At 44.3% G+C, this 25,066-nt stretch overlaps 1 protein-coding gene across 1 annotated transcript in view; it reads left to right on the top strand.

The window, feature by feature from the left end:
- The window catches only part of ANXA4 (annexin A4), a 118,427-nt gene extending 104,715 nt beyond the window's left edge, over window positions 1–13,712 (top strand). The window contains exons 10-13 of the mRNA XM_077263076.1: window positions 2,167–2,262; window positions 7,511–7,569; window positions 11,663–11,785; window positions 13,490–13,712. Coding sequence (XP_077119191.1) covers window positions 2,167–2,262; window positions 7,511–7,569; window positions 11,663–11,785; window positions 13,490–13,549 — 338 coding nt within the window. The 3' untranslated portion in view covers window positions 13,550–13,712. The remainder of the gene's footprint in view (window positions 1–2,166; window positions 2,263–7,510; window positions 7,570–11,662; window positions 11,786–13,489) is intronic.
- Window positions 13,713–25,066: the final 11,354 nt, after the last annotated feature.

Below are 25,066 nucleotides of genomic sequence, written 5' to 3' on the forward strand. Positions count from 1 at the left end.
TCAACTCGTCCCCCAAAAAGCAAGCAGTTACATGACTGTCGGCCGAAATATGGAAAAATTATAGCTCTCAAAATATAGTGATACAAAAACTTGTTTTTGCAATGAAAAGAATCTTACTGTGTGACAGCAGCCAAGCATAAAAACCTGATATAAATCTGGTATCGCTGTAATCGCACCGACCTGAAGAATAAAGTCGCCTAATCCCTTATACCGCATGAGGAACGGCTTAAAAAATAAAACCAATTCTTCATATTCTGTTTGTTGTTTTTTTTTTTTTTTTTTGTTGTTGCTGTTTTTGTTTTTCTTTCTGCCTCCCAAAGATCGCAGTAAGGCTCGGCGCACATTTATCCTGCGCACTGCGCTGAGCGCTTACGCTGGAGTTTGTGTAAATCTCTAAAATACGTGATTCAGACGGAACCCCCGGCCGAAGATTCCCCAGAACAAGGCAGATGGAGGCACTGTGGACGCCATAAGACCTGTGATCCGATGGTGTCCGTCTTTTTAGTCGTACACAAAACTGGCTGACTGCCCTTTAATGTACATCTGAAAAGGAGGACACCGCTGAACAGAGGCCACAGTAACTCTGCTGCCTCATTATAGTGATTGGATCGAGGGTTTCATCTGTCACGTAACTCAGAATTTGGGGTTTCCATCTACATATGTGCTCAGTGTAGGTGCCAGATAACTGTGATCCCAAACTTTATGTAAAATGTTCCCAATAAAAGTCTTCACTCAGGTCTGTCAACGGAAATATAGGGGGCTTCCACGTTACTGCTGGTACAAAGGCTCTGGAAAAGCGTTATGGATACTCACCCCCTAAAAGAAATTCTGCTCTCCCAAATTCAAATGCCCACCTCCCTTCTGAACCCCAGTGTACCTAAACCACATGTATCATCCATATGTTTGGCATTTCTGTAGTGATGTGAGCCCGCCTAATTTATGGGTGCATGTATCCAGAAGCGCGGGCTGGGCATAACGTACTGGTCACTACAGCAAAATATAGCAATGAACTTTTTCATATGAAATCAAACTTAAAGGGGTTGTCATGAATCAATAGTCCAACAATCAAAAGCTGATGTGTGGAAAAAGGTAACATGTGTTAATAAAATTTAACTTTTAATAAGTACAAAATAAAATAATGAATCATCACTTGTCTATATATTTCCATCACTATGGGTAAGTGATGATTTCTTTGACTTTTTCTGTGTTTTGTATGTTCTGTTTTGTCCTCGGGGGACCAAAGGGCTTCATTATTTTATTTTGTTCTTAATAAAATTTAAACTTTTAATAAGTAACACATCTACCTTGCTTTTTAACACTTAAAGGAATTGTCCCATAAACAAAGTGCATTTTAATTAATTGATATTGCCTAACATTACATTAATATTTTATTATAAGAGCAGTAAAAGGCATCTGGCCCAATTTAAATATATAATAATAATCTTTATTTTTATATAGCGCTAACATATTCCGCAGCGCTTTACAGGTTGCACACATTATCATCGCTGTCCCCGATGGGGCTCACTATCTAAATTCCCTATCAGTATGTCTTTGGAGTGTGGGAGGAAACCAGAGTACCCGGAGGAAACCCACGCAAACACGGAGAGAACATACAAACTCTTTGCAGATGTTGTCCTTGGAGGGGTTTGAACCCAGGACTCCAGCGCTGCAAGGCTGCAGTGCTATCCACTGCGCCACCATGCTGCCCATATAAGGATAAAAAAAAACCTCGAATACTAAAGTATGGTGCAAATAAAAGTGCATACCCACACAGTGAATTACTTCATATGCGCGGTACGATGACCCCACTGTACAACCCACCTCCCCCCCCCCCCCCCCCCAATTCAATCCCCCACCACAGAATGATTCTCCTACTACAATCCCCGCACAGCTCTCCATGCAGTATAAGGGGCTGCACATAAAAAAGAAAAATTTCATTTCATCTGTATGAGACATGTGCTTAAGCGGAAATGCAGCATTCTCCCAGTGCTAGAAACTGGCCTGGTGGCAATATTCTACCCCGGTGTCTCTACAGGGGATTTAGAGCTTTGATGAAGTCTCAGCACAATCATTGTACTAGGTCAAAGATAAAACTCAACTATTAAATGGATTTTCTAGCTTGTGCGCACAGCTTTAACTCAACTCTTTCCTCTGTGCCGTCTCTAGTGTTTGATGAATACAAGAAGATTTCAAAGAAGGAAATTGAGGCCAGTATCAAGTCTGAGATGTCTGGTAACTTTGAAGATGCTCTCCTGGCTATTGGTACGGTACTGATCATATCTATCTATCTAATCATGCTACATTGCAATCGGATGATGTCTGTTAAAAATCGGATTGTACTCATGAAAAATGCGTGAGATTTCCGGAACAAAATCTGACAGATTGAAGACTCTAGTGGGACCATGGCCTAACTGGACTTCTTGGTGCAGCTTTGAGAAACTACCTGTATTCTATGTTGGAGATCCAGCAGAGCTGAAGATGCTGAGCTCTGTATAACTATGCCCACATTAACACATTAATGAAAAATGTACACGGGAAGCTGCCAATCTGTGATGGGGGCGGGTTTACACAGATTAGCCTGACTGGCCTGCACATGACACCTAGTCCTTCACTGATAATCTCCTGCTTAAAAAAAACACGAATTGTGTTGAAACTACATCAAGCTGCTGAGTAAATGACACCCTTTTTTAATCAGATTTTCTGCTCTTACATGAACTTTAGGTTTAAATAGCAAAAATCCTGTTGATAAATTCTCTTTACTGGCTTATTTTTAAAGAGTTATGATCTTCCTTATAATACAGCATCGCCTGGTGGACAGTGTACAGGAGCTGAGTGGCTGTAGGGAGAGTGTCTGGGCATGTACGGCCACCATCAGTCAAGTGTCTGCATAGTAACCCTTTGTTCACTGCAGGGCAGCCAATAGAATTGACTTTCTACCCCTTTTCCCATTTGTATTAGCTGCTCTGCAGTGAACAAAAAGATTACTATGGAGGCACTTGGCTAGAGGTAGACTGACTGAGGACGTGTGACCAGTATCCTTCAGCTCCTTAGATGGGCCTGCACATTGCTGTACACTTTGACCGCCAGGTGATGCCATATTAAGGAGGAGGTCATAACTCTTTACTGGATTTCTTTTTTTTTTTTTTTTTTTTTATGACACCCTACTTATAAGTTATACAGAGAATATGAGGATGAGCCAGCTGCTCGAAGACTAAATCAGCAAGTATTTTTTTACAGATTTTTCTATGTATAAACTATTATTAGTGATGAGTGAATATACTCGTTACTCGAGATTTCTCGAGCATGCTCGGGTGTCCTCTGAGTATTTTTTAGTGCTCGGAGATTTAGTTTTTCTTGCCGCAGCTGAATGATTTACATCTATTAGCTAGCATAAGTACATGTGGGGGTTGCCTGGTTGCTAGGGAATCCCCACATGTACTTATGCTGGATAAGAGATGTAAATAATTCAGCTGCTGCAAGGAAAACAAAATCTCCGAGCAGTAAAAAATACTCTGAGGACCCCCGAGCATGCTCGGGAAATCTCGAGTAACGAGTATATTCGCTCATCACTAACTATTTATTTTTGTAATTCGCTTTGGTCATTGCACCATACTGTGACATCACTGTGCATATTACTCCCATACTGTGCACTATAATTCTGATACAAAACCATTTCTTAATGGCTTCAGGTTGATCATTACTTCTGTACTGTGACGTTACTGTGTGCATTGTTCCATTCTGCCTCCATAAAAGAACTTTATCTATTAATACACCAGGAAATGTGGATGATTAAGCCCACAGAAGAGATTTTTGTATTGTGGCTATGCAGCTACTGGGGGGCGGCAAAAGAGTGTGGTTGCCCTGGGCCACTCTTAGGGGGACAGCAAGAGCTACGCCACCCTTAACTGTATTGCCGAGCACAGCATGCTGATAGAGTTAAAGGCGTTTTCCCATACACAGCACGTTATAAATAACAGATTTTGGAATAATTTCCAGAATTGGATGTGTATAAAAAAAAAAAAAAGGTCCTGTGCTGAGATAATCTTATAAATGTGTCCCTGCTGTGTACTGTGCAATGGCTGTGTCTGACCGTACAGGAACATGGTCTGATCATATCACATCTCCTGGGCAGGGGAGGAAGAAGTATACAGACAGGACAATAGTGGATCACAGCTGATTATTTCTGTGAGGCAAAACATTTCCCTGCCTGTTAGGCCTCTTTCACAAATTCGTGTCTCCGGTATGTGAGGAGACAGGAGACAGTTTTCATGTCCGTGTGTTTCCACGGACCATGTGTCCGTGTGTCCCACACGTAGACATGTCCGTTTTTTACCATCAACATGGACGGCAAAACGTCCCGCACACGTTCACACGGAGAACACACATTGTTGTCCTCCGAGTGACTCGCATCAGCATCGGGGAAGAAGCGCTACAGTAAGCGCTGTTCCCCGGCGGCGGGTGGTGAAGACACTCATCATTCACCCCTACTCTGATGGCGATCGGCACGAGCAGAGGAGAATGATAAGTTATATTAAACTCCGAACGATAACAGCAGGTGGGGGCTTTTGGGACAATTACTCTCATCATCCGACACTTGCTGCCGCTAATAACCGTGAGAGCAGGAGAGGATGATCGGGGTATTCCTCACCCGCCGCCTGCGATCTAAAGAAATGAGTGAAAAACCCGACGTGGCTTTCCCCCCCCCCCCCCCCCCCCCCCTATTTTCTTGAACCAACCAGGCAAAAAACTCACTGCTGGGAGCTGCAACCCTCAGCTGTCCGCTTCAGCAAGGTTGGTTATCAAGAATAGAGGGGTCCCCACGCTTTTTTTTTAATTATTACAATAATAATAAAAAGGTGTGGAGTCCCCCCCCATTTTTGACAACCAGCCTTGACAAAGCTCACAGCTGGGGGTTGGTATTCTCAAGTTGGTAAGGGGCCAGTGATATAAACCCCCTCAGCCTAAAAACATTAGCCCATTAGATGCGCCTTTTCTAGCGCTTTGCCCGGCTTTTCCCACTTGCCCTGTACCGTGGCAAGTGGGGTTCACTTCACCTCTGTAATGTCAGGCGACATCAAGCCCACAGCTTAGTAATGGAGAGGTGCCTATGAGACACCTCTCCATTACTAATCCTATTGTTATATGTTAAATAAAGACACAGCCAGAATAAAAACCTTTATTTGAAAAAATTAGAGACTCCTTTATTAATCTCAATTAAACCATACTTACTGCAACACCTAATTCCACCAATGCCCTCGATCTCCTGTAATAAAAGTAAAATAAAAAAAACAACAATATACCATACCTATCTGTCGTTCTGTCCCACGATGTAATCCATGTCTGGGGCCTAAATAGTTTTCAACCTGGACGGTGCCAAGATGCCACTGTTCTGGCTGAGAACCACTGGTGAATGAGCTGCTGAGAGCGCAGCATCATTCATCAGCGGTGACCTCATCGAGGCCGGGCTGAACTGCGGTGACCTCAGGACCGTGGGAAATTGCCAATGATGTCACCGCTGGTGAATGATGCTGCGTTCTCAGCAGCTCATTAACCAGTGGTTTTCAGCCAGGACAGTCACATCTTGGCAGTCATTGCGCTGGGATTCTGATTTTCTGTGCGTGCCTCCCGCCCTGTGACAAGGCGTTGGTCTGCCTAAGCTTTGCCAGTGGAGTCGTCGAGATCCTGGATTAGGTGAGTGTGTGTTGTGTTTTTTTTTTTTTTTTTTTTTACTTATAATTAAAGCTTGTGGGGGCATCATAAACAAACAAACAATGGGTGATGTTTAAACAGTGGGGGGAACCTCATACATTATAGGGACTACTGTGCAGGGCCTTATCAAGTATGGAGCCCATAATACAGTTTGGGGCTAATATGGAGCCCATTATACAGTGTAGGAGCTTACGTGAGGCTCATTACACAGTTTGAGGACTAGTGTGGGAACTACTGTGAAGGCAATTATACAGTGTTTTGAGCGAGCAGTGAGACATCGTACTTTGTTTATAGAGGAGCTGTACATAGGGGGACTTAGTGGACATTATTAAATATTAAGTGGGCACTTAAAGGGAATCTGTCACCCACCCCCAGGACGTATATGACCTATTTAATATGGGCATACAGGTAATAGTAATGTTAAGCTAGTCCTACCTGTATGCCTCATATTAATGGCCTTGTTGCTGAGAAATGTTATTCTGTCTTTGTTAATGATTTCTTCCAGACTCCGGGGCATGCGGTGTATGGAAGAAATCCCTGCGTCCTTTCCTCATTGTAATGCTACCCCCTCCCATCAGCGTCATTTACAACCTTGGAACCCTGCACACCCTCCACAATACCTCTTCCTCCCTTCTGAGGTCCCAGCATTCATGGATCTTCTGCGTTGGCGACTTCTGCTCCAGTGACCACTTGTGTACGCGCCGATAACTTGCTCTCCCCACTTCCTCCCTGCATGGTCAACGCTATGTACACATGGTTCCTAGCAATGAGTGTGCAGGGAAGAAGTGAGAACACCTTTATCGGCGTGCACACCGGAGGTCATGGTAACTCGCCAGCCTAGGAGATCCCTGAATGCAGCGCTCATAGAAGGGAGGATGAGGTATGTATTTCTGAGGGAGTGCAGGGCGCGGGATTCTGGGGCCATAACGGACATGCATGGGAGTGCCTCCTCTCATCAATTATAATACTTATCCAGGGATTTCTTCCACGCACCGCACGCCCTGGAGCCTGGAAGTAATCATTAAGCTAAAGACAGAATATAACATTTCTCTGCAACAACACCATTAATATGAAACATATAGGTAGGATTAGTGCAACATTGCTATTACCTGTATACCCATATTAATAGGTCATATATACGTCCCAGGGGTGACAGATTCCCTTTAAGAAGCATTAATGTTTTTATAGGGGCACTCAGTGTATTGTGGCCGTCAAAAAGCCAAAATGCGGACGCTGTTTTGTAGTGAATTTGTACAAGGCATTCATTTCTTAAGGACAATTTTACCATCTAGAGTGCACAAAGGAAGCATTATTATGTAAGGCGCACAGCGGGGGGCATTATTATGTGGGGCACGAAGCGGAGTGCTGTTATTGTACCACACAGCAGGTGCGGTAATAGGGACACATGGCGGCAGCAGCTCAGCGTTGGGGTTTCCGGAGGCTGATTTGTTTGAGCAGGCTGGGAATAGATGGTGACGGTGTTGGAAACGTGAAGCTAAATGTGTCTTCATTGTAGTCTCTTCAGATGAGTTGTGGCTGGAGAAGCTGTCATGTTGGTCTGGGTGAAATTGAGAAATGAACAACTCCATCAGAAAGCGCGTCAGGTGTAAGCCACTATAACTGTACTGTAATCTTACATATTCAGGGTTGCTGGATAGGGGCCACTTGGATGGTCCATCCCCCCCCCCCCCCCCCCTTCCCGAGCTGTACGCCTCTGTTGTTAACATGCTATTCACCCTTACCCGGGCATAGGAATTGTATTTCTAACGTGCCATTTTTTTTTTTTCTTTTCATTTTGCAGTAAAATGTATCAGAAATAAACCCACTTACTTTGCTGAGAGATTATATAAATCCATGAAGGTGAGTTGTTCTTGGCTAAATGAAAGCTTTTATTCATCTAACAAATCCATATAACAATAAGTAAAGAGAAAAAAAAGAGGCTTAGCCCCAGCCAGCTCACCGACAACCACAGGTGTGCGGAACTTCGTCCTGACTTGACGTGCAGCAAATATCAATATGAAGGAAAAGGGGTAGTTCCAGCTCCTTTAAAATTACAAAGTCTTTTTTCATATTTAAAACTCCATCAACGCGTTTCGATCTCACAGCTAGCTAGCTGTGAAAAAGATCTTGTGAGATCGAAACGCGTTGCTTGTACCTCTTTTCCGCTGCATATACACTCACTGGCCACTTTATTAGGTACACCTGTCCAACTTCTTGTTAACACTTAATTTCTAATCAGCCAATCACATGGCGGCAACTCAGTGCATTTAGGCATGTAGACATGGTCAAGACAATCTCCTGCAGTTCAAACCGAGCATCAGTATGGGGAAGAAAGGTGATTTGAGTGCCTTTGAACGTGGCATGGTTGTTGGTGCCAGAAGGGCTGGTCTGAGTATTTCAGAAACTGCTGATCTACTGGGATTTTCACGCACAACCATCTCTAGGGTTTACAGAGAATGGTCCGAAAAAGAAAAAAAATCCAGTGAGCGGCAGTTCTGTGGGCGGAAATGCCTTGTTGATGCCAGAGGTCAGAGGAGAATGGGCAGACTGGTTCGAGCTGATAGAAAGGCAACAGTGACTCAAATCGCCACCCGTTACAACCAAGGTAGGCCTAAGAGCATCTCTGAACGCACAGTGCGTCGAACTTTGAGGCAGATGGGCTACAGCAGCAGAAGACCACACCGGGTACCACTCCTTTCAGCTAAGAACAGGAAACTGAGGCTACAATTTGCACAAGCTCATCGAAATTGGACAGTAGAACATTGGAAAAACGTTGCTTGGTCTGATGAGTCTCGATTTCTGCTGCGACATTCGGATGGTAGGGTCAGAATTTGGCGTAAACAACATGAAATCTTTGGGATGTGGTGGAACGGGAGATTCGCATCAGGGATGTGCAGCCGACAAATCTGCGGCAACTGTGTGATGCCATCATGTCAATATGGACCAAAATCTCTGAGGAATGCTTCCAGCACCTTGTTGAATCTATGCCACGAAGAATTGAGGCAGTTCTGAAGGCAAAAGGGGTCCAACCCGTTACTAGCATGGTGTACCTAATAAAGTGGCCAGTGAGTGTATGTCCACTATGTACAAGGATTTCATGTTTACGATGGAATTTTAAATTTGAAAATAAAGACTTTGTAATTTTAAAGGAGCTGGAACTACAGTACCACATTTCCTTCATATTAACAAATCCATACATGAGATCAATAATTCTTCTAGGGATTAATTAGTGGAATCCTCACCTCTTATATACTGTACAGAGCCATAAATGATTATGAATTATGGCGGCTGGATGCGAGTTCTTCCGGCAAGTCTTTCTCTCAGTATTGGGCTACAGTCACACTATCAGTATTTTACCTCAGAATGTGTAAGCCAAGACCAGGAGTGGGTGATAGAAACATGTCACCACTTCTGCATTTATTAGACTTCCACAATATTGGGAGGGGAACAAATACTGAGGTAAAATACTGAACATGTGACCGTAGCCTCATCAGGAGACTACATTCTGGGAACTTTGCAACTAGTGATGTCACCGTGGACGTGATCTAATCTTATTTTACAAGTAATGGACGTTGTGCAGCCAGTGAGTGGAACATTTAGGGTATGTGCACACGGTGCGGATTTGCTGCGGATCCGCAGTGGATTTTACCGCGCAGAAACGCTGCAGATCTGCACTGTGATGTACAGTACAATGTTAGTTAATGGAAAAAAAAAAAAGATGTGCAGACGGTGCGGAAAAATCAGTACGGAATTGCTGCGGATTTCAAAGAAGGGCATGTCACTTCTTTTGTGCGGCTCTGCAGCGTTTCTGCACCCCTCCATGTTAAAAATCCGCAGCAATTCTGCATAAAAACCGCACAAAATCCGCATAAAAACCGCGGCAAATCCGCGGCTGCGGATTCTGCCAGGAGCTGCGGATTTTGTGCTGAAAATTCTGCACCTCTTTTCTTACGTGTGCACATAGTCTTAGGGTTCGCTCACACTTGTGTATAAAAATCAGTCCCATTCTAATCCAGGAAGGTGAGACTTTTTTTTTTTTGGCTATTAATCATTTACTGTTTCCTATGCTACAGAATTGTAATGTATCCATAGAAATCGCATGCCATATTGATGGTCCGTATAACATGTATTTTGTTTTTTTTCGCTCTCCTTGTGCCGATTCAGAATGAGAAAGCAGTGACCGCAGGCTTCAAGTGCATCCGATAATCTGGTCACGTGCACCTACACAAGTCTATGGGTGCGTGAGAAACATTGGACTGCACTCTGATGTCATCCAAGCACAGGCTGACTATCACAGAGAGTGGAGAAGATTAAGTTCTCTGTCTTCTCTGTGCCTCAGAATTCTCTGACATGAGAGAGTTGTATCAATCACACTAAGATGACCCTCGGCTCAAATTCTCCGTTTGATCCATGTGACATAATCGGCCCAATTTTCTCACCTGAGAGAACAAGCGCTCGTCTGACCAGAATTGGGCCATGTTTACACATTCAGTATTTTACATCACTATTTGTGCACCACTTTTTTACCCACTCCTGGTTTTTGGCTCGCGTGTTTCTATCATACATGAGTATTCTTGAGTGCCGCCAGCATCCATTCAGTTTAGTAGTCACCCTGCACATTTAATGGGTGCCATGCTGTTCATCGTTTGTTCGGCTTTTTGAAGCTGTCTCCCTTTCCCGCATTATGGGAGCAGATTATGGGGGCTGCTTTTTGCGATGACCTTCTGTGAGTAAGAAAAGGCAACAAGCCAAGCTTTCATGAATGTGATTGACACAGTTTAAGACTTAACCGTGACATAATGAATGCTTATTAAGAGTACTTGACTTTTTTGTGGTTATAAATATTAATGAGTCACCTATTAAGATCTAGAATAAATTAGGTGTGTGACGTTTTTGATAAAGGTTAGGATGGGGCCGGAGGAATATGACTGGATAAAAATAAATGCCGGTAATACATTTTTTATTTTTTTTTCTGGTCATCTGTCACTTTGCTGCATTCTCCCTGGAGGGATGCTGTGTCTGGCACACACTCCTGGTACAGCCCGGGTATCATTCTCACTTGCTGAAGGATTTGCTCTTTTTAAGCTCCAGTGAAGCTGAACCACAAGTGACAAATGAGCGGAGAAGCGGCAGTTCTGCTTGGCATTCATTACAGCTCCCCTGTCTGCTCAGAGACTAAGGAGAGCAAGCGAGATGCATGGAGGGACGAATAATGGATGAGAAATTAGTTAGTGGAGATACAGAAGTATGACGGGGGAGTGCAATATTTTGGATGGAAGATTTCTTTTCCTACTTAAATTCGATCACCGAGCAGAAAAAATATAACCGGTTTTAATTGAATATTTGAAGTGGATCTGCAGCATGATTTATAATGTAGTAACTCTAACACCTGCGCTTCCCACATCTGTAATATTATGGCTCCTCTGATCGAACTTCACACCAGTGTAAAGATGAAAAATGGGAACCATTTATAGAACATCTATGGGATAGGTGATAATTTATTGATCGGTGGAGGCAGAACGGGGCATTTTATATCTCTGTTGGAATAGAGCGGCAGTGCAAATGCTTGACCACAACTCTTCTATATGCAGCTGCCAGAGCTAGCCGAAGTCCCCAGGGAAAGAATAGAGGGGCCATCGTGCATGTACACTGCCGAATAGCATCTCTGTTCCTACTTCAGCCCTTTAACCAGGGGTGCCCAAACTTTACATGTCATTTTATGCAGGACTCTGTGTTGTGGAAATCAAAATAAAAGTAATACTGCAGCATTATTTCTAAGTAAAAATTAGCAAAATGTAATTACCAGTTTTTCCTTTTTAATGGGTTTATTTCTAAAATGTTCTAGAAGAAACATTAGTATTTAGGTAAAATTGAACCTAATGAACCCATACATGTGCTAAGAGTCTGCTATAATAATCCGGGCTGCCATTACATGTATGTGCTACCGTCACAGGGTCTGGGCACTGATGACGACACGCTGATCAGAGTAATGGTCTCTCGCTGTGAAATTGACATGTTGGAAATCCGCTCAGAGTTCAAGAAGTTGTATGGAAAGTCCCTGCACTCTTTTATCAAGGTGAGAGTCCTAGTCGGTGGCACAAAGGATGCCGTATTGGTCAGAGCATGAAACTCCATGTCCTAGTTGGCTATGTAATACCATTACTAGATGTATCATTGTCAATCACCGTTCTGAACACGTCTAGTTGAAGTTTCCCACCACTGCATAAACCTCCAAATGGGGCATATGTTCTTGTACCCCCATGTAGTCCGGCTCAGCCCTCCTATATAGGTAAATGCCACTTCCTCGCTGAGCAGAGATTTCACTAGCCTCTATTGCCATTCATCAAGTCCACTAATGGGCAACGACTTGCTTTGTTATATGTAAATCCCTCCTACTGTAGTCACAGAAACAAGATGGTGACCACTCTGCCATTAACATACAACTGTCTGCCAAATTATTGGCAGCTTTTGTATGGTAAGGTTTAAAAAAAAAAAAAAAAAAAAAAAAAAATTGTCATGTCTCAAAATGCTATTAACCTGCAGACCTGAGTTTCCAAAGCTGTGCGGCCACTGCAATGAAAGCCCAGGCACCAGAAGGAAATTTTTATTCCCCCAGAAAGCTTCTTTAAATCATAGAGGCTTCAGTCACCGGTCAGTAAAAAAAAAATATTTTTTTCATATAGCGCTAACATATTCCGCAGCGCTTTACAGCTTGCACACATTATCATTGCTGTCCCCGATAGGGCTCACAATCTAAATTCCCTATCATTATGTCTTTGGAATGTGGGAGGAAACCCACGCAAACATGGGGAGAACATACAAACTCCTTGCAGACGTTGTCCTTGGTGGGATTTGAACCCAGGAATCCAGCGCTGCAAGGCTGCAGTGCTAACCACTGAGCCACCGTGCTGCCCATACATAGTGAACGGTGGCTGTAACCAAACCGCAGCACTGACTGACAGCCAGCACAGCAGTGTATCGGTACACAGCCGGCTTTCTCTGTGCCGGGGCGTGGTCATAGCCACCGCTCACTACGTACTGACTGGTGACTGAAGCCGCACCTCTGACTAAAAGCACGAGGCTGCCGGTAAGAATAAGGTTCTTCTCCTCCCTGTAGCTAGGCTTCCAATATCGGAGCCGGGCAGCTTTGGAATGCTATGTAACATGCATATTAACCCCTTATCTGCAGGCTAATAGTATTTTGGGGCCCATTTATAAAGAGCTGATTATTTGGGAAATTGTTAATACATTTGTTCTCTGATTGTTGGCTCCTGTAAATGTGCAGTCACCCAACTAATGAGTAAAATGTATATTTATGAAATCGTTCATGCTGGCATTAAAATCATTGTTCTTGACAGCACATGCAATGTAATCAGAAGATGTGCTGCCAATAACTATTATATTTCGTGTGTGCAGATCGATCATATTAACAGTCCTTCTGTGCGCAAATATTGCTGGTCTAAACTGCCATCAAGCGTGCCGAGCGGCTTGTACGTAGCCAGTCAGCGGTTATTTACCATCCTTGGTCAGCTCTTCTAAATCGGCCCAAAGGCTGATTGTGCCAAGCAATAAGCAAAAGTGCAGCACAAGAGAAGTTTTCAAAAGGGAAAATTATTAACCATAGGTATTTGGCTAAAGTATAGGTTGCAAGAATGATGAGAGAAGTGGTTGCTTGAATGGAGAGAAAGGAGAAGCATTGATAAATTAAAGGGAGACCAACCTGCTTGTTTTTTCATGGTTTGTGGAGCATGATGTTTTGACATTTTGCTTTTCTTTCCAGGGAGACTGTTCTGGAGATTACAGGAAGGTTCTCCTGAAACTTTGTGGAGGAGAAGACTAAATGAATCTACAATATTCCCAAAATCACATCTTCGAAGACTAAGAGATCGCATCTCATGTGCTTATCAATCGTGTATTGCTCGCAGGAAAAATAGTTAATTTTGTATGATTCCAATATATCCCTAACAGTATACTGTTTAATTAAATATACATTTTTACATCTACTGCCGAGTATTTCCTGATGCTTATTAGGATCCATAACTATTCCGATTTCATTGTATGTAATCACTAGGCCGCACTGGTCTTGTAAAAGACTCCCCCATCCCACCCATCATAAAATATTCAGAAAATGGCTTAAAAAGGCACAGACTTGGAATTTATCATCCCTTTTACTCCGATGCATTCCCATATAAGACTATGTGCACACCATGCGTTTGTGTGTTCGCTGCGTTTTTTACTCTTGTAAATGGTCCAAAAACGCAATGGAATACTAAAGCAAGGTAATTCAATGACAATCCTGAAGTGTTGTGCACATGATCAGTACATTTTCATCTGTATTTGCATCGTTTTTATTTTCTGCAGCATGTCAATTCTTTTTGCGGTTCTGCAGCGTTTTTGACTCTGACTTAAATTGAGTCAGTCAAATCTGCAGCAAAAATGCAGGTGTAAAAAGCTTTGCAGATTTGCTGCCAAAAACGCTGCAAATTGTCAAAGGGAAATTATGTCAGAAGGCGGAAGAGTGTGTGGGTGAAGAATGTATCTTTTTGAGTGTCTGTGTGTACCCATGCGACGAACAGCCCATAGTGATTGTACTTGGGCGTCATATGATGGGACTGCTACTCCCATCCGGCTACATCTTTTGTCACATATAACAGAGACAGTATGAGCCGATGATGGGAGAATAGTATCATCAGCTGGCACCTGTGTTCAATTGTAAAAAAAAATCAAAACCTTTACATACTCTCATACAAAATACATACCGCATTTTTCGGACTGTAAGACGCACTTTTGTTCCCCAAAATTTGGGGGGAAAGTGGGGGGTGCGTCTTATAATCTGTGTGCTGTGATGTGCTGTAGAGGAGGGGGGCGGCTCTGGAGTGGTGTCGGGGCTGGGGTGGGCTGCCTGCAGGCTGCTGAGACAGCAGGAGGTCCTGTGCTCCCGCTCATTGGCCTCATGTAATATTCATTGCACCTGCTGTCCATCACCACGGTGCTGAACCTGTGCCGAGTTGATTCACAGGGGAGCAGCGAATATTACATGTGCCTGCATCTCCCCCCCCACTCCCATCATGGATATGGCCCCCGGTCACTCTTATATGCCCCCCCTGTGCTGCTGGCAGGCACATGCTCCCCCCTCCCTGTGCTGCTGGCAGGCACATGATAAAATAACAAACACTTAACTCACCTACCCCTGATGGCTCCCTGCTCACAGCTCCCCGGTTGCTTCCTGTGTCTGTGCTGACATCCAATCATGTGATCGGCACAGCGCAGTGATGACATCACTGTGTGCCCAGGTCCATGATCCGATGCCTGGGAAACAGGAAGCGCAACCGAGGAGCTTTGAGCAAAGAGCCATCAGGGAAAGGTGAGTTAAGTGTTTGTTATTTTATCATGTGTCTGCCAGCAGCACAGGGGGGGCAAGCATGTGTCTGCCAGCAGCACAGGGGGGGCAAGCATGTGTCTGCCAGCAGCACAGGGGGGGCAAGCATGTGTCTGCCAGCAGCACAGGGGGGGCAAGCATGTGTCTGCCAGCAGCACAGGAAGGGCATGTGTCTGCCAGCAGCACAGGGGGGGCATGTGTCTGCTAGCAGCACAGGGGGGGCATGTGCTAGCACAAGGATGGGGGTTATATAGATACCAGGATGAGGGACATATGATTTGCAAGACAGACACTGGCATTATAAGACAGACCCCCATTTAACCTAAAAAATTATTTTTTTTCTCTTTTTCTTCACCAAATTTTGGGGTGCGTCTTATAATCAGGTGCATCATATAGTACGAAAAATACGGTACTTGCTGAATGCCTAATCCCTGATGCCCGTGTCTCATGCAAACAATCAAAAATAATAAACCAACATATACTCCCTGTCCGCGGTAGTCCATGTAATACCGAGTGTCCCACGGCGATATCACGTGTAGCACAGTCACATCGGGAGATGTGACCGCTCTTCCCAGCCGCCAGCGATACACTGACGGGAGGCAGCGCAGTGATACACTGCGGGAGCGATTACACTGACAGGAGGTATCGCCGGGTAGAGCAGTCGATGTGACTGTTCAACACTTGAGATCGCTGTGGGACACTCTGTATTAAGTGGACTACGTCGGACATGATGGTATTTTATGTTAGTTTTTTATTTTTTGATTGTTTGCAGGAGACGAGGGCGTCGGGGATGGCGCTATAATAATGAGGGTATCTGGCTGAAGAGGTTGAACAAGGAAATGGCATCACAATTTATTTATTTTTTATATATATATCTTTATTTAGCTTTATGGATTTACAAAAACTCATGAAGAAAAAAGCACTTATTTTCAGCCAAGAAATGCAGAAACCTTGCAGAAGTTTCTGCAAGCAAATATGCAACGTGCGCACATAGCCTAAAGTCTTGCGGAGATTTTAAAAAATACCAGTTCTCCTTGTGAAGATCCTGCTGGGGTGTGTTAGGGAGGATGGGGGGATACCAGCATGGTTTTCCTACAAAAGGTATGCAAGCTGGCTCTCCCAGAGAAGGAAGAAAACTGCACCAAAAAGGCAATCTACTACCAATTAACCTCATCATGACTTTGTGTTTTAGCAACTTTTTTGTTTTATCCTCCCCTTCTTCTAAGAGCCATAATCTGTCTACGCTTCCTTTAAATATAACTGTATGAGGATTTATATTAAGGAGTTGTAGTTTTAAATGACCAAATTAACCCAATTGTAATGAAAAACTGGAAAAAAGAAAGTGGGGTGAAATGTCAAGGAATAAAATACAATTCCATCATTGTTTCTTGGGTCTCCGTCTTACTGGTTTCATTGTGTTATAAATGTGACCTGGATTTCCCAAGTCTCAACAATTACAGTTTGGTGTGTATCTTTGTTTGGCAAGTTTTTCAACTGGGTTTCAGCTCCCCAGGATCTACACTGACTTGTGAAAGTATTAATCCCCCCCCCCCTTCCAGGCTTTATACATATTTTAAATTACAACCTGTTTACAAAAATATTTAATCTGATTTGCGTGTGATGCATCAGCACTAAATAGTGGTAGTGAGGTGATAAAAATATAAGAATAAATTTTATGGGATCTAATGGCTACAATTTGGCTCACTCGGCTGGACACAGAGGTAGTACCTGACCACTGTCTCTTTAAGAAAATGCTTGGTTTATTGAAGACCGCATACTGTAAACCAAGCTTGGGAAAGTAAACACAACCCTCTGGGCAAAGCAAAGAAAAGCAGTCCTTTTCCTAGCTGGGATCTGTCCGCTCACAGGAAACTATGTCCACGGTTTTGGTTTATCACACACTTCCCTGGAGTGCTCCCTCTCCAGGCACACACTGAAAGCTTTGGAAGTCAGTTATTTAAACTCAGACCAAGTGACTTATCCAACATGTGATCACATGATCTCAACATCACACAGGTCCTGTCAGGACACCGAAGGTGGAGATACCCTCTATGAATGTTCACTAAAATCAGCCTATAATAGAACTTTCAATAAACGGTCCCAACACGTAGTGTGTTGGAGGAAACTGTTCTGATTTTACATCACCGACACCAATATGCGCAGTGATGCGTGTCTCCCCTCCATCACTTCATCAATGACTCTGTCACAATATATATTCACAACTTCACTAATATTTCTGGTGCAAGCAATTACCTTCATAAGTCACATGCTAAGTGAAAGGAAGTCCACCTCTGTGCAATCTAAGTATCACAGGATCTGTCAGTAGATACACACCTTTTCTGAAAGGCCACGGAAGCTGCAGCGCCATTAACTCCTTAACAACCAACAATTTGTATTATACCAGCAGTTGTTAAGGGGCCTTATTCACTCATTGCCGTTTTAAAACCGCGATGGGGAGGAAAAGCATAGCGCTGCCCAGCGGAGGCGATTTCCCCCAGGTATCAGCTGTACATGACAGCTGACATCCTCCAGTATCAGACCCTGCCAGTTTTGCGTCCAATCGGGGATAATTAACCCCTTGAATACCGCTGTCCATTGCGACGGCGGTATTTAAGTTGTTGTAAGGGAGTCACAAGACCCCCTAAGTAACAGTCGAACCCCCGTGATGAATCATGGGTCCCAATGGTTACCATGGTACCCTGAGGTCATGTCATTGCTCCTAAACCACTGTAAGGGCTGTCCCACACGTCCAGATAATTCCGGTACCGGAATAAATCGGTACCGGAGTTATCCGTGTCCGTGTGCCTGGGAACTCACGGAGGCCATACGTGCGGCACACGCGTGCCGCCCGTATGGCGAGTGGGTACCACACAGAGCGTGTGGTACCCACTCTGCATGGTGCTGAAGCTGCGATTCATATCTTCCCTGCAGCAACGTTTGCTGTAGAGAAAATATGAAGAATAGTGTTAAAAATAAAGATTTAGGTGTCTGCCGCCCCCCCCCACCCCCTGTGCGCCCCCCCCGCTGGTCAGAAAATACTTACCCGCTCCCTCGCTCCTTCCTGGTCTGGCCGCGGCTTCTCCTGCATGCGGTCACGTGGGGCCGATCATTTACAGTCATGAATATGTGGCTCCACCTCCCATAGGGGCGGAGCCGACTATTCATGATTGTAAATGATCGGCCCCACGTGACCGCATACAGTAGGAGGCGCGGCCAGACCAGGAAGGAGCGAGGGAGCGGGTAAGTATTTTCTGACCAGCGGGGGGGCGCACAGGAGGTGGGGGGGCGGCGGACACCTAAATCTTTATTTTTAACACTATTCTTCATATTTTCTCTATAGCAAACGCTGCTACAGGGAAGATATGAATCGCGGCTTCGGCACCATGTGGGGGGGGACAGCGCTTACTGTAGCGCTGTCTCCTGCACGCACACGGACCCCAGACGGAGAATGTCCGTGTGAGGTCCGTGTTTTACGCGGACCCATTGACTCTATTGGGTCCGTGTAAAACGTGCGCTCCCACGAACACTGACATGTCTCCGTGTTTGGCACACGGAGACACGGTCCGCAAAAAATCAATGACATCTGCACAGATGCATTGATTTTTATGGGTCTACGTGTGTCAGTGTCTCCGGTACGTGAGGAAACTGTCACCTCACGTACCGGAGCCACTGACGTGTGAAACCGGCCTAAGGGCTGTCCCACACGTCCAGATAATTCCGGTACCGGAATAAATCGGTACCGGAGTTATCCGTGTCCGTGTGCCTGGGAACTCACGGAGGCCATACGTGCGGCACACGTGTGCCGCCCGTATGGCGAGTGGGTACCACACGGAGCGTGTGGTACCCACTCTGCATGGTGCTGAAGCTGCGATTCATATCTTCCCTGCAGCAACGTTTGCTGTAGAGAAAATATGAAGAATAGTGTTAAAAATAAAGATTTAGGTGTCCGCCGCCCCCCCACCCCCTGTGCGCCCCCCCGCTGGTCAGAAAATACTTACCCGCTCCCTCGCTCCTTCCTGGTCTGGCCGCGGCTTCTCCTGCATGCGGTCACGTGGGGCCGATCATTTACAGTCATGAATATGTGGCTCCACCTCCCATAGGGGCGGAGCCGACTATTCATGATTGTAAATGATCGGCCCCACGTGACCGCATACAGTAGGAGGCGCGGCCAGACCAGGAAGGAGCGAGGGAGCGGGTAAGTATTTTCTGACCAGCGGGGGGGCGCACAGGAGGTGGGGGGGGGGCGGCGGACACCTAAATCTTTATTTTTAACACTATTCTTCATATTTTCTCTATAGCAAACGCTGCTACAGGGAAGATATGAATCGCGGCTTCAGCACCATGTGGGGGGGACAGCGCTTACTGTAGCGCTGTCTCCTGCACGCACACGGACCCCAGACGGAGAATGTCCGTGTGAGGTCCGTGTTTTACGCGGACCCATTGACTCTATTGGGTCCGTGTAAAACGTGCGCTCCCACGAACACTGACATGTCTCCGTGTTTGGCACACGGAGACACGGTCCGCAAAAAATCAATGACATCTGCACAGATGCATTGATTTTTATGGGTCTACGTGTGTCAGTGTCTCCGGTACGTGAGGAAACTGTCACCTCACGTACCGGAATCACTGACGTGTGAAACCGGCCTAAGAGTGTTTGTTATTATTGTAATGGAGAGAAGGCACTTAATTTACGGGGGTGTATCAGCAGAAGCACAAACTGGGTGTAGTGTATGTGGGTGCTACAATATATGAGGGCTCTACCCTGTATAGGTACTAGGCTGGCAGATTTGTAATTCTCCAAAAAAAAAAAAAAAAAAAGTGCTTGGATGATATAAAATACAGGTCCTTCTCAAAAAATTAGCATATAGTGTTAAATTTCATTATTTACCATAATGTAATGATTACAATTAAACTTTCATATATTATAGATTCATTATCCACCAACTGAAATTTGTCAGGTCTTTTATTGTTTTAATACTGATGATTTTGGCATACAACTCCTGATAACCCAAAAAACCTGTCTCAATAAATTAGCATATTTCACCCGTCCAATCAAATAAAAGTGTTTTTTAATAACAAACAAAAAAACCACCAAATAATAATGTTCAGTTATGCACTCAATACTTGGTCGGGAATCCTTTGGCAGAAATGACTGCTTCAATGCGGCGTGGCATGGAGGCAATCAGCCTGTGACACTGCTGAGATGTTATGGAGGCCCAGGATGCTTCAATAGCGGCCTTAAGCTCATCCAGAGTGTTGGGTCTTGCGTCTCTCAACTTTCTCTTCACAATATCCCACAGATTCTCTATGGGGTTCAGGTCAGGAGAGTTGGCAGGCCAATTGAGCACAGTAATACCATGGTCAGTAAACCATTTACCAGTGGTTTTGGCACTGTGAGCAGGTGCCAGGTCGTGCTGAAAAATGAAATCTTCATCTCCATAAAGCATTTCAGCCGATGGAAGCATGAAGTGCTCCAAAATCTCCTGATAGCTAGCTGCATTGACCCTGCCCTTGATGAAACACAGTGGACCAACACCAGCAGCTGACATGGCACCCCACACCATCACTGACTGTGGGTACTTGACACTGGACTTCAGGCATTTTGGCATTTCCTTCTCCCCAGTCTTCCTCCAGACTCTGGCACCTTGATTTCCGAATGACATGCAAAATTTGCTTTCATCAGAAAAAAGTACTTGGGACCACTTAGCAACAGTCCAGTGCTGCTTCTCTGTAGCCCAGGTCAGTCGCTTCTGCCGCTGTTTATGGTTCAAAAGTGGCTTTACCTGGGGAATGCGGCACCTGTAGCCCATTTCCTGCACACGCCTGTGCACGGTGGCTCTGGATGTTTCCACACCAGACTCAGTCCACTGCTTCCTCAGGTTCCGGTCACCTCTTCTCGTTGTACAGCGTTTTCTGCCACATTGTTTCCTTCCAACAGACTTACCATTGAGGTGCCTTGATACAGCACTCTGGGAACAGCCTATTTGTTGAGAAATTTCTTTCTGGATCTTACCCTCTTGCTTGAGGGTGTCAATGATGGCCTTCTTGACATCTGTCAGGTCGCTAGTCTTACCCATGATGGGGGTTTTGAGTAATGAACCAGGCAGGGAGTTTTTAAAAGCCTCAGGTATCTTTTGCATGTGTTTAGAGTTAATTAGTTGATTCAGAAGATTAGGGTAATAGGTCGTTTAGAGAACCTTTTCTTGATATGCTAATTTATTGAGACAGGTTTTTTGGGTTATCAGGAGTTGTATGCCAAAATCATCAGTATTAAAACAATAAAAGACCTGACAAATTTCAGTTGGTGGATAATGAATCTATAATATATGAAAGTTTAATTGTAATCATTACATTATGGTAAATAATGAAATTTAACACTATATGCTAATTTTTTGAGAAGGACCTGTAGTTCTGACAGCCATAGATTAATTAATTGAGCGGTGCAGTTTCTACAATTGGGTCACTTTGGAGTCTTTTCATAATAATAATCTTTATTTTTATATAGCGCTAACATTCCGCAGCGCTTTACAGACGTTATCATCGCTGTCCCCAATGGGGCTCACAATCTAAATTAACTATCAGTATGTCTTTGGAATGTGGGAGGAAACCGGAGAACCCGGAGGAAACCCACGCAAACACGGAGAGAACATACAGACTCTTTGCAGATGTTGTCCAAGGTGGGATTAGAACCCAGGAATCCAGCGCTGCAAGGTTGCTGTGCTATCCACTAAGCCACCGTGCTGCCCAATTCTGCTGTTCTGTCACCTTCGGGGCTCTGCAATTGTCGCTCGCAATCTATTCTAGCAAAATCTGTGCTCCAAAAGCCAAATGGCGCTCCTGTCTTCTCAGCCATGATATGTAGCCTAACAATTTCTGACAACATATGGGGCAGCACTGCGTTTGGGAGAAATTGCGCAATAAATTCTGAGGTCTAGTTTCACCTATTAACCCTTACTTGTGTACTTGACAAATTTGCAGCAAATACAAAAATTACATTTTTACCACTAAAATGTCATATTTCCAAATCTCAATGTTATACATTTCTGTGAGGCACCTACGGGTTCAAAATACTCACTACACTTCTAGATGAATTCCTTGAAAGGTCTAGTTTCTAAAATGGGGTCACTGGTTGGGGGTTTCTGTAGTTTTTACTTGTCAGGGGCTCTTCAAATGCAACATGGCATTCACAATCTACCCTAGGCAAATGTCAATCTGTATTTCATAATCCTGCCACGTGCCCAAGCAGATGTTTTTGACCACATATGGGGTATCGTCGCGTTCGGGACAAATTGCGCAACAAGAGAAAATTGACCCCATTATTTATATATTGTCAAAATTACAAATTTGGGGCTAAAACAAAATTTTTGTGAAAATGAAAATTTTAAATATGCCTACCTAATGTTATCAAATTTTGTGTAGTACGTGTGGGATCAAAATGCTCAGTATAAGGCCGGGGTCACACATGCGAGTTTTACGGACGTAAGAGCGCATAAACTACGTCCGTAAAACTCGCATTACATACGGCACAATTATTCCCAATGGGGCTGCTCCTATCTGCCGTATATTACGGATCCGTAATATACGGCTTTCTACGGCCGTACAAAATCGCAGCATGCTGTGTTTGTCAGCGTATTGCGCAAAAAAATCGCCAATGAAAGTCTATGGGGGCGAGAAAAATACGGATTCCACACGGACCAGCAGTGTGACTTGCGAGAAATACGCAGCGGTGTTAGTGAAAAGTCGGTAATTCAATTGCCGGCTTTTCATTTCTCCTGCACAAACCCGACCGGATATGAGACATGGTTTTCATACAGTAAACCATCTCATATCCCCTTTTTTTTTTTTGCATATTCCACACTACTAATGTTAGTAGTGTGTATGTCCAAAATTTCAGCGCTGTAGCTGCTGAAATAAAGGGTTAAATGGCGGAAAAAATTGGCGTGGGCTCCCGCGCAATTTTCTCCGCCAGAATGGTAAAGCCAGTGACTGAGGGCAGATATTAATAGCCTAGAGAGGGTCCATGGTTATTGGCCCCCCCGTGGCTACAAACATCTGCCCCCAGCCACCCCAGAAAAGGCACATCTGGAAGATGCGCCTATTCTGGCGCTTGGCCACTCTCTTCCCACTCCCTGTAGCGGTGGGATATGGGGTAATGAAGGGTTAATGCCACCTTGCTATTGTAAGGTGACATTAAGCCAGATTAATAATGGAGAGGCGTCAATTATGTCACCTATCCATTATTAATCCAATTGTTTGAAAGGGTTAATAAACACACACACACACACACACACATGATTTAAAAGTATTTTAATGAAATAAACACAGCGGTTGTTGTAATAATTTATTGCTCTCTCAATCCATTTCCAGGCCCTCGCTTGGCAAAATAATAAACGCACAAGATACATACCTTCTGATGTCAGATCACTTCCCAAGATGTAATCCATCTGAAGGGGTTAATTATTTTACAGGCAGGAGCCCTGCTAATGCAGCGGTGTGCTCCTGCTTGTAATTCCCCGGCGAATGAATGAAATGTAGGTCATTGACCTACATTTCCTTCAGTCGCGGTGATGCGCCCCCTGGTGGATGTCCTCATATGACCTGGAGCGTGGGAAAAAGTTCCCAGGCTGCAGTTCATGAGAACATCCAGCAGGGGCGCATCACCGCGACTCAATGTAAGTATAGATCACTGCTTTCCTTTCAGCACCCGGGGATTACAGGCACGAGCGAGTGGTTTATCGCAGCTCGTGCCTGTAATATTAGTTAACCCCTTCAGATGGATTACCTCGTTGGACGTGATCTGACATCAGAAGGTATGTATCTTGTGCGTTTATTATTTTTCCAAGCGAGGGCCTGGAAATGGATTGAGAGAGCAATAAATTATTACAACAACCGCTGTGTTTATTTCATTAAAATACTTTTAAATCGTGTGTGTGTGTGTGTGTTTATTAACCCCTTAGTACTATTGGATTAATAATGGATAGGTGTCATAATTGACGCCTCTGCATTATTAATCTGGCTTAATGTCACCTTACAATAGCAAGGTGGCATTAACCCTCCATTACCCCATATCCCACCGCTACACGGGAGTGGGAAGAGAGTGGCCAAGTGCCAGAATAGGCGCATCTTCCAGATGTGCCTTTTCTGGGGTGGCTGGGGACAGATGTTTTTAGCCACAGGGGGGCCAATAACCATGGACCCTCTCCTGGCTATTAATATCTGCCCTCAGTCACTGGCTTTACCATTCTGGCGGAGAAAATTGCGCGGGAGCCCACGCCAATTTTTTCCGCCATTTAACCCTTTATTTTAGCAGCTACAGTGCTGAAATTTTGCACATACACACTACTAACATTAGTAGTGTGGAATATGCAAAAAAAAAAGGGATATGAGATGGTTTACTATATGTAACCATGTCTCATATCCTGTCGGGTTTGTGCAGGAGAAATGAAAAGCCGGCAATTGAATTACCGGCTGTTCACAGATATCGCGCTGAATGAAATCTAAATACAGAATATATATATATGTGTCTCAATGACATATATATATATATATATATATATATATACTGTATATATGTTTTACCGAACATTTGAGCACATAAATCCATTAGATGTCGGTTTTGCAAGCCTGCGCGAAAATCTCGCAATACGGATGCCATACGGATTACATACGGAGGATGCCATGCGCAAAATACGCTGAAACACCCTGACTACGGATCAATATTTTGGGAACATTTCTCCATATTACGGCCGTAGTACGGACGTATAATACGTGGCGTATTGTCTTACGCCAAGTGTGACCCCAGCCTAACTCTGGATAAAATCCTTGAGGGGTGTAGTTTTTTTCCCCCTGTTTAGGCACATCAGGGGTCTCCAAATGCAACATGATTTTATCAAAGTATGTGTTCCAAAACGTCACTCCTTCCATTCTGTGCCCTGCCATGCGCCCAAACAGTATTTTGCTCCACATATGGGGTATCGG

Source organism: Ranitomeya variabilis, chromosome 5 (assembly GCF_051348905.1).
Source record: "Ranitomeya variabilis isolate aRanVar5 chromosome 5, aRanVar5.hap1, whole genome shotgun sequence".
NCBI lineage: Eukaryota > Metazoa > Chordata > Amphibia > Anura > Dendrobatidae > Ranitomeya > Ranitomeya variabilis.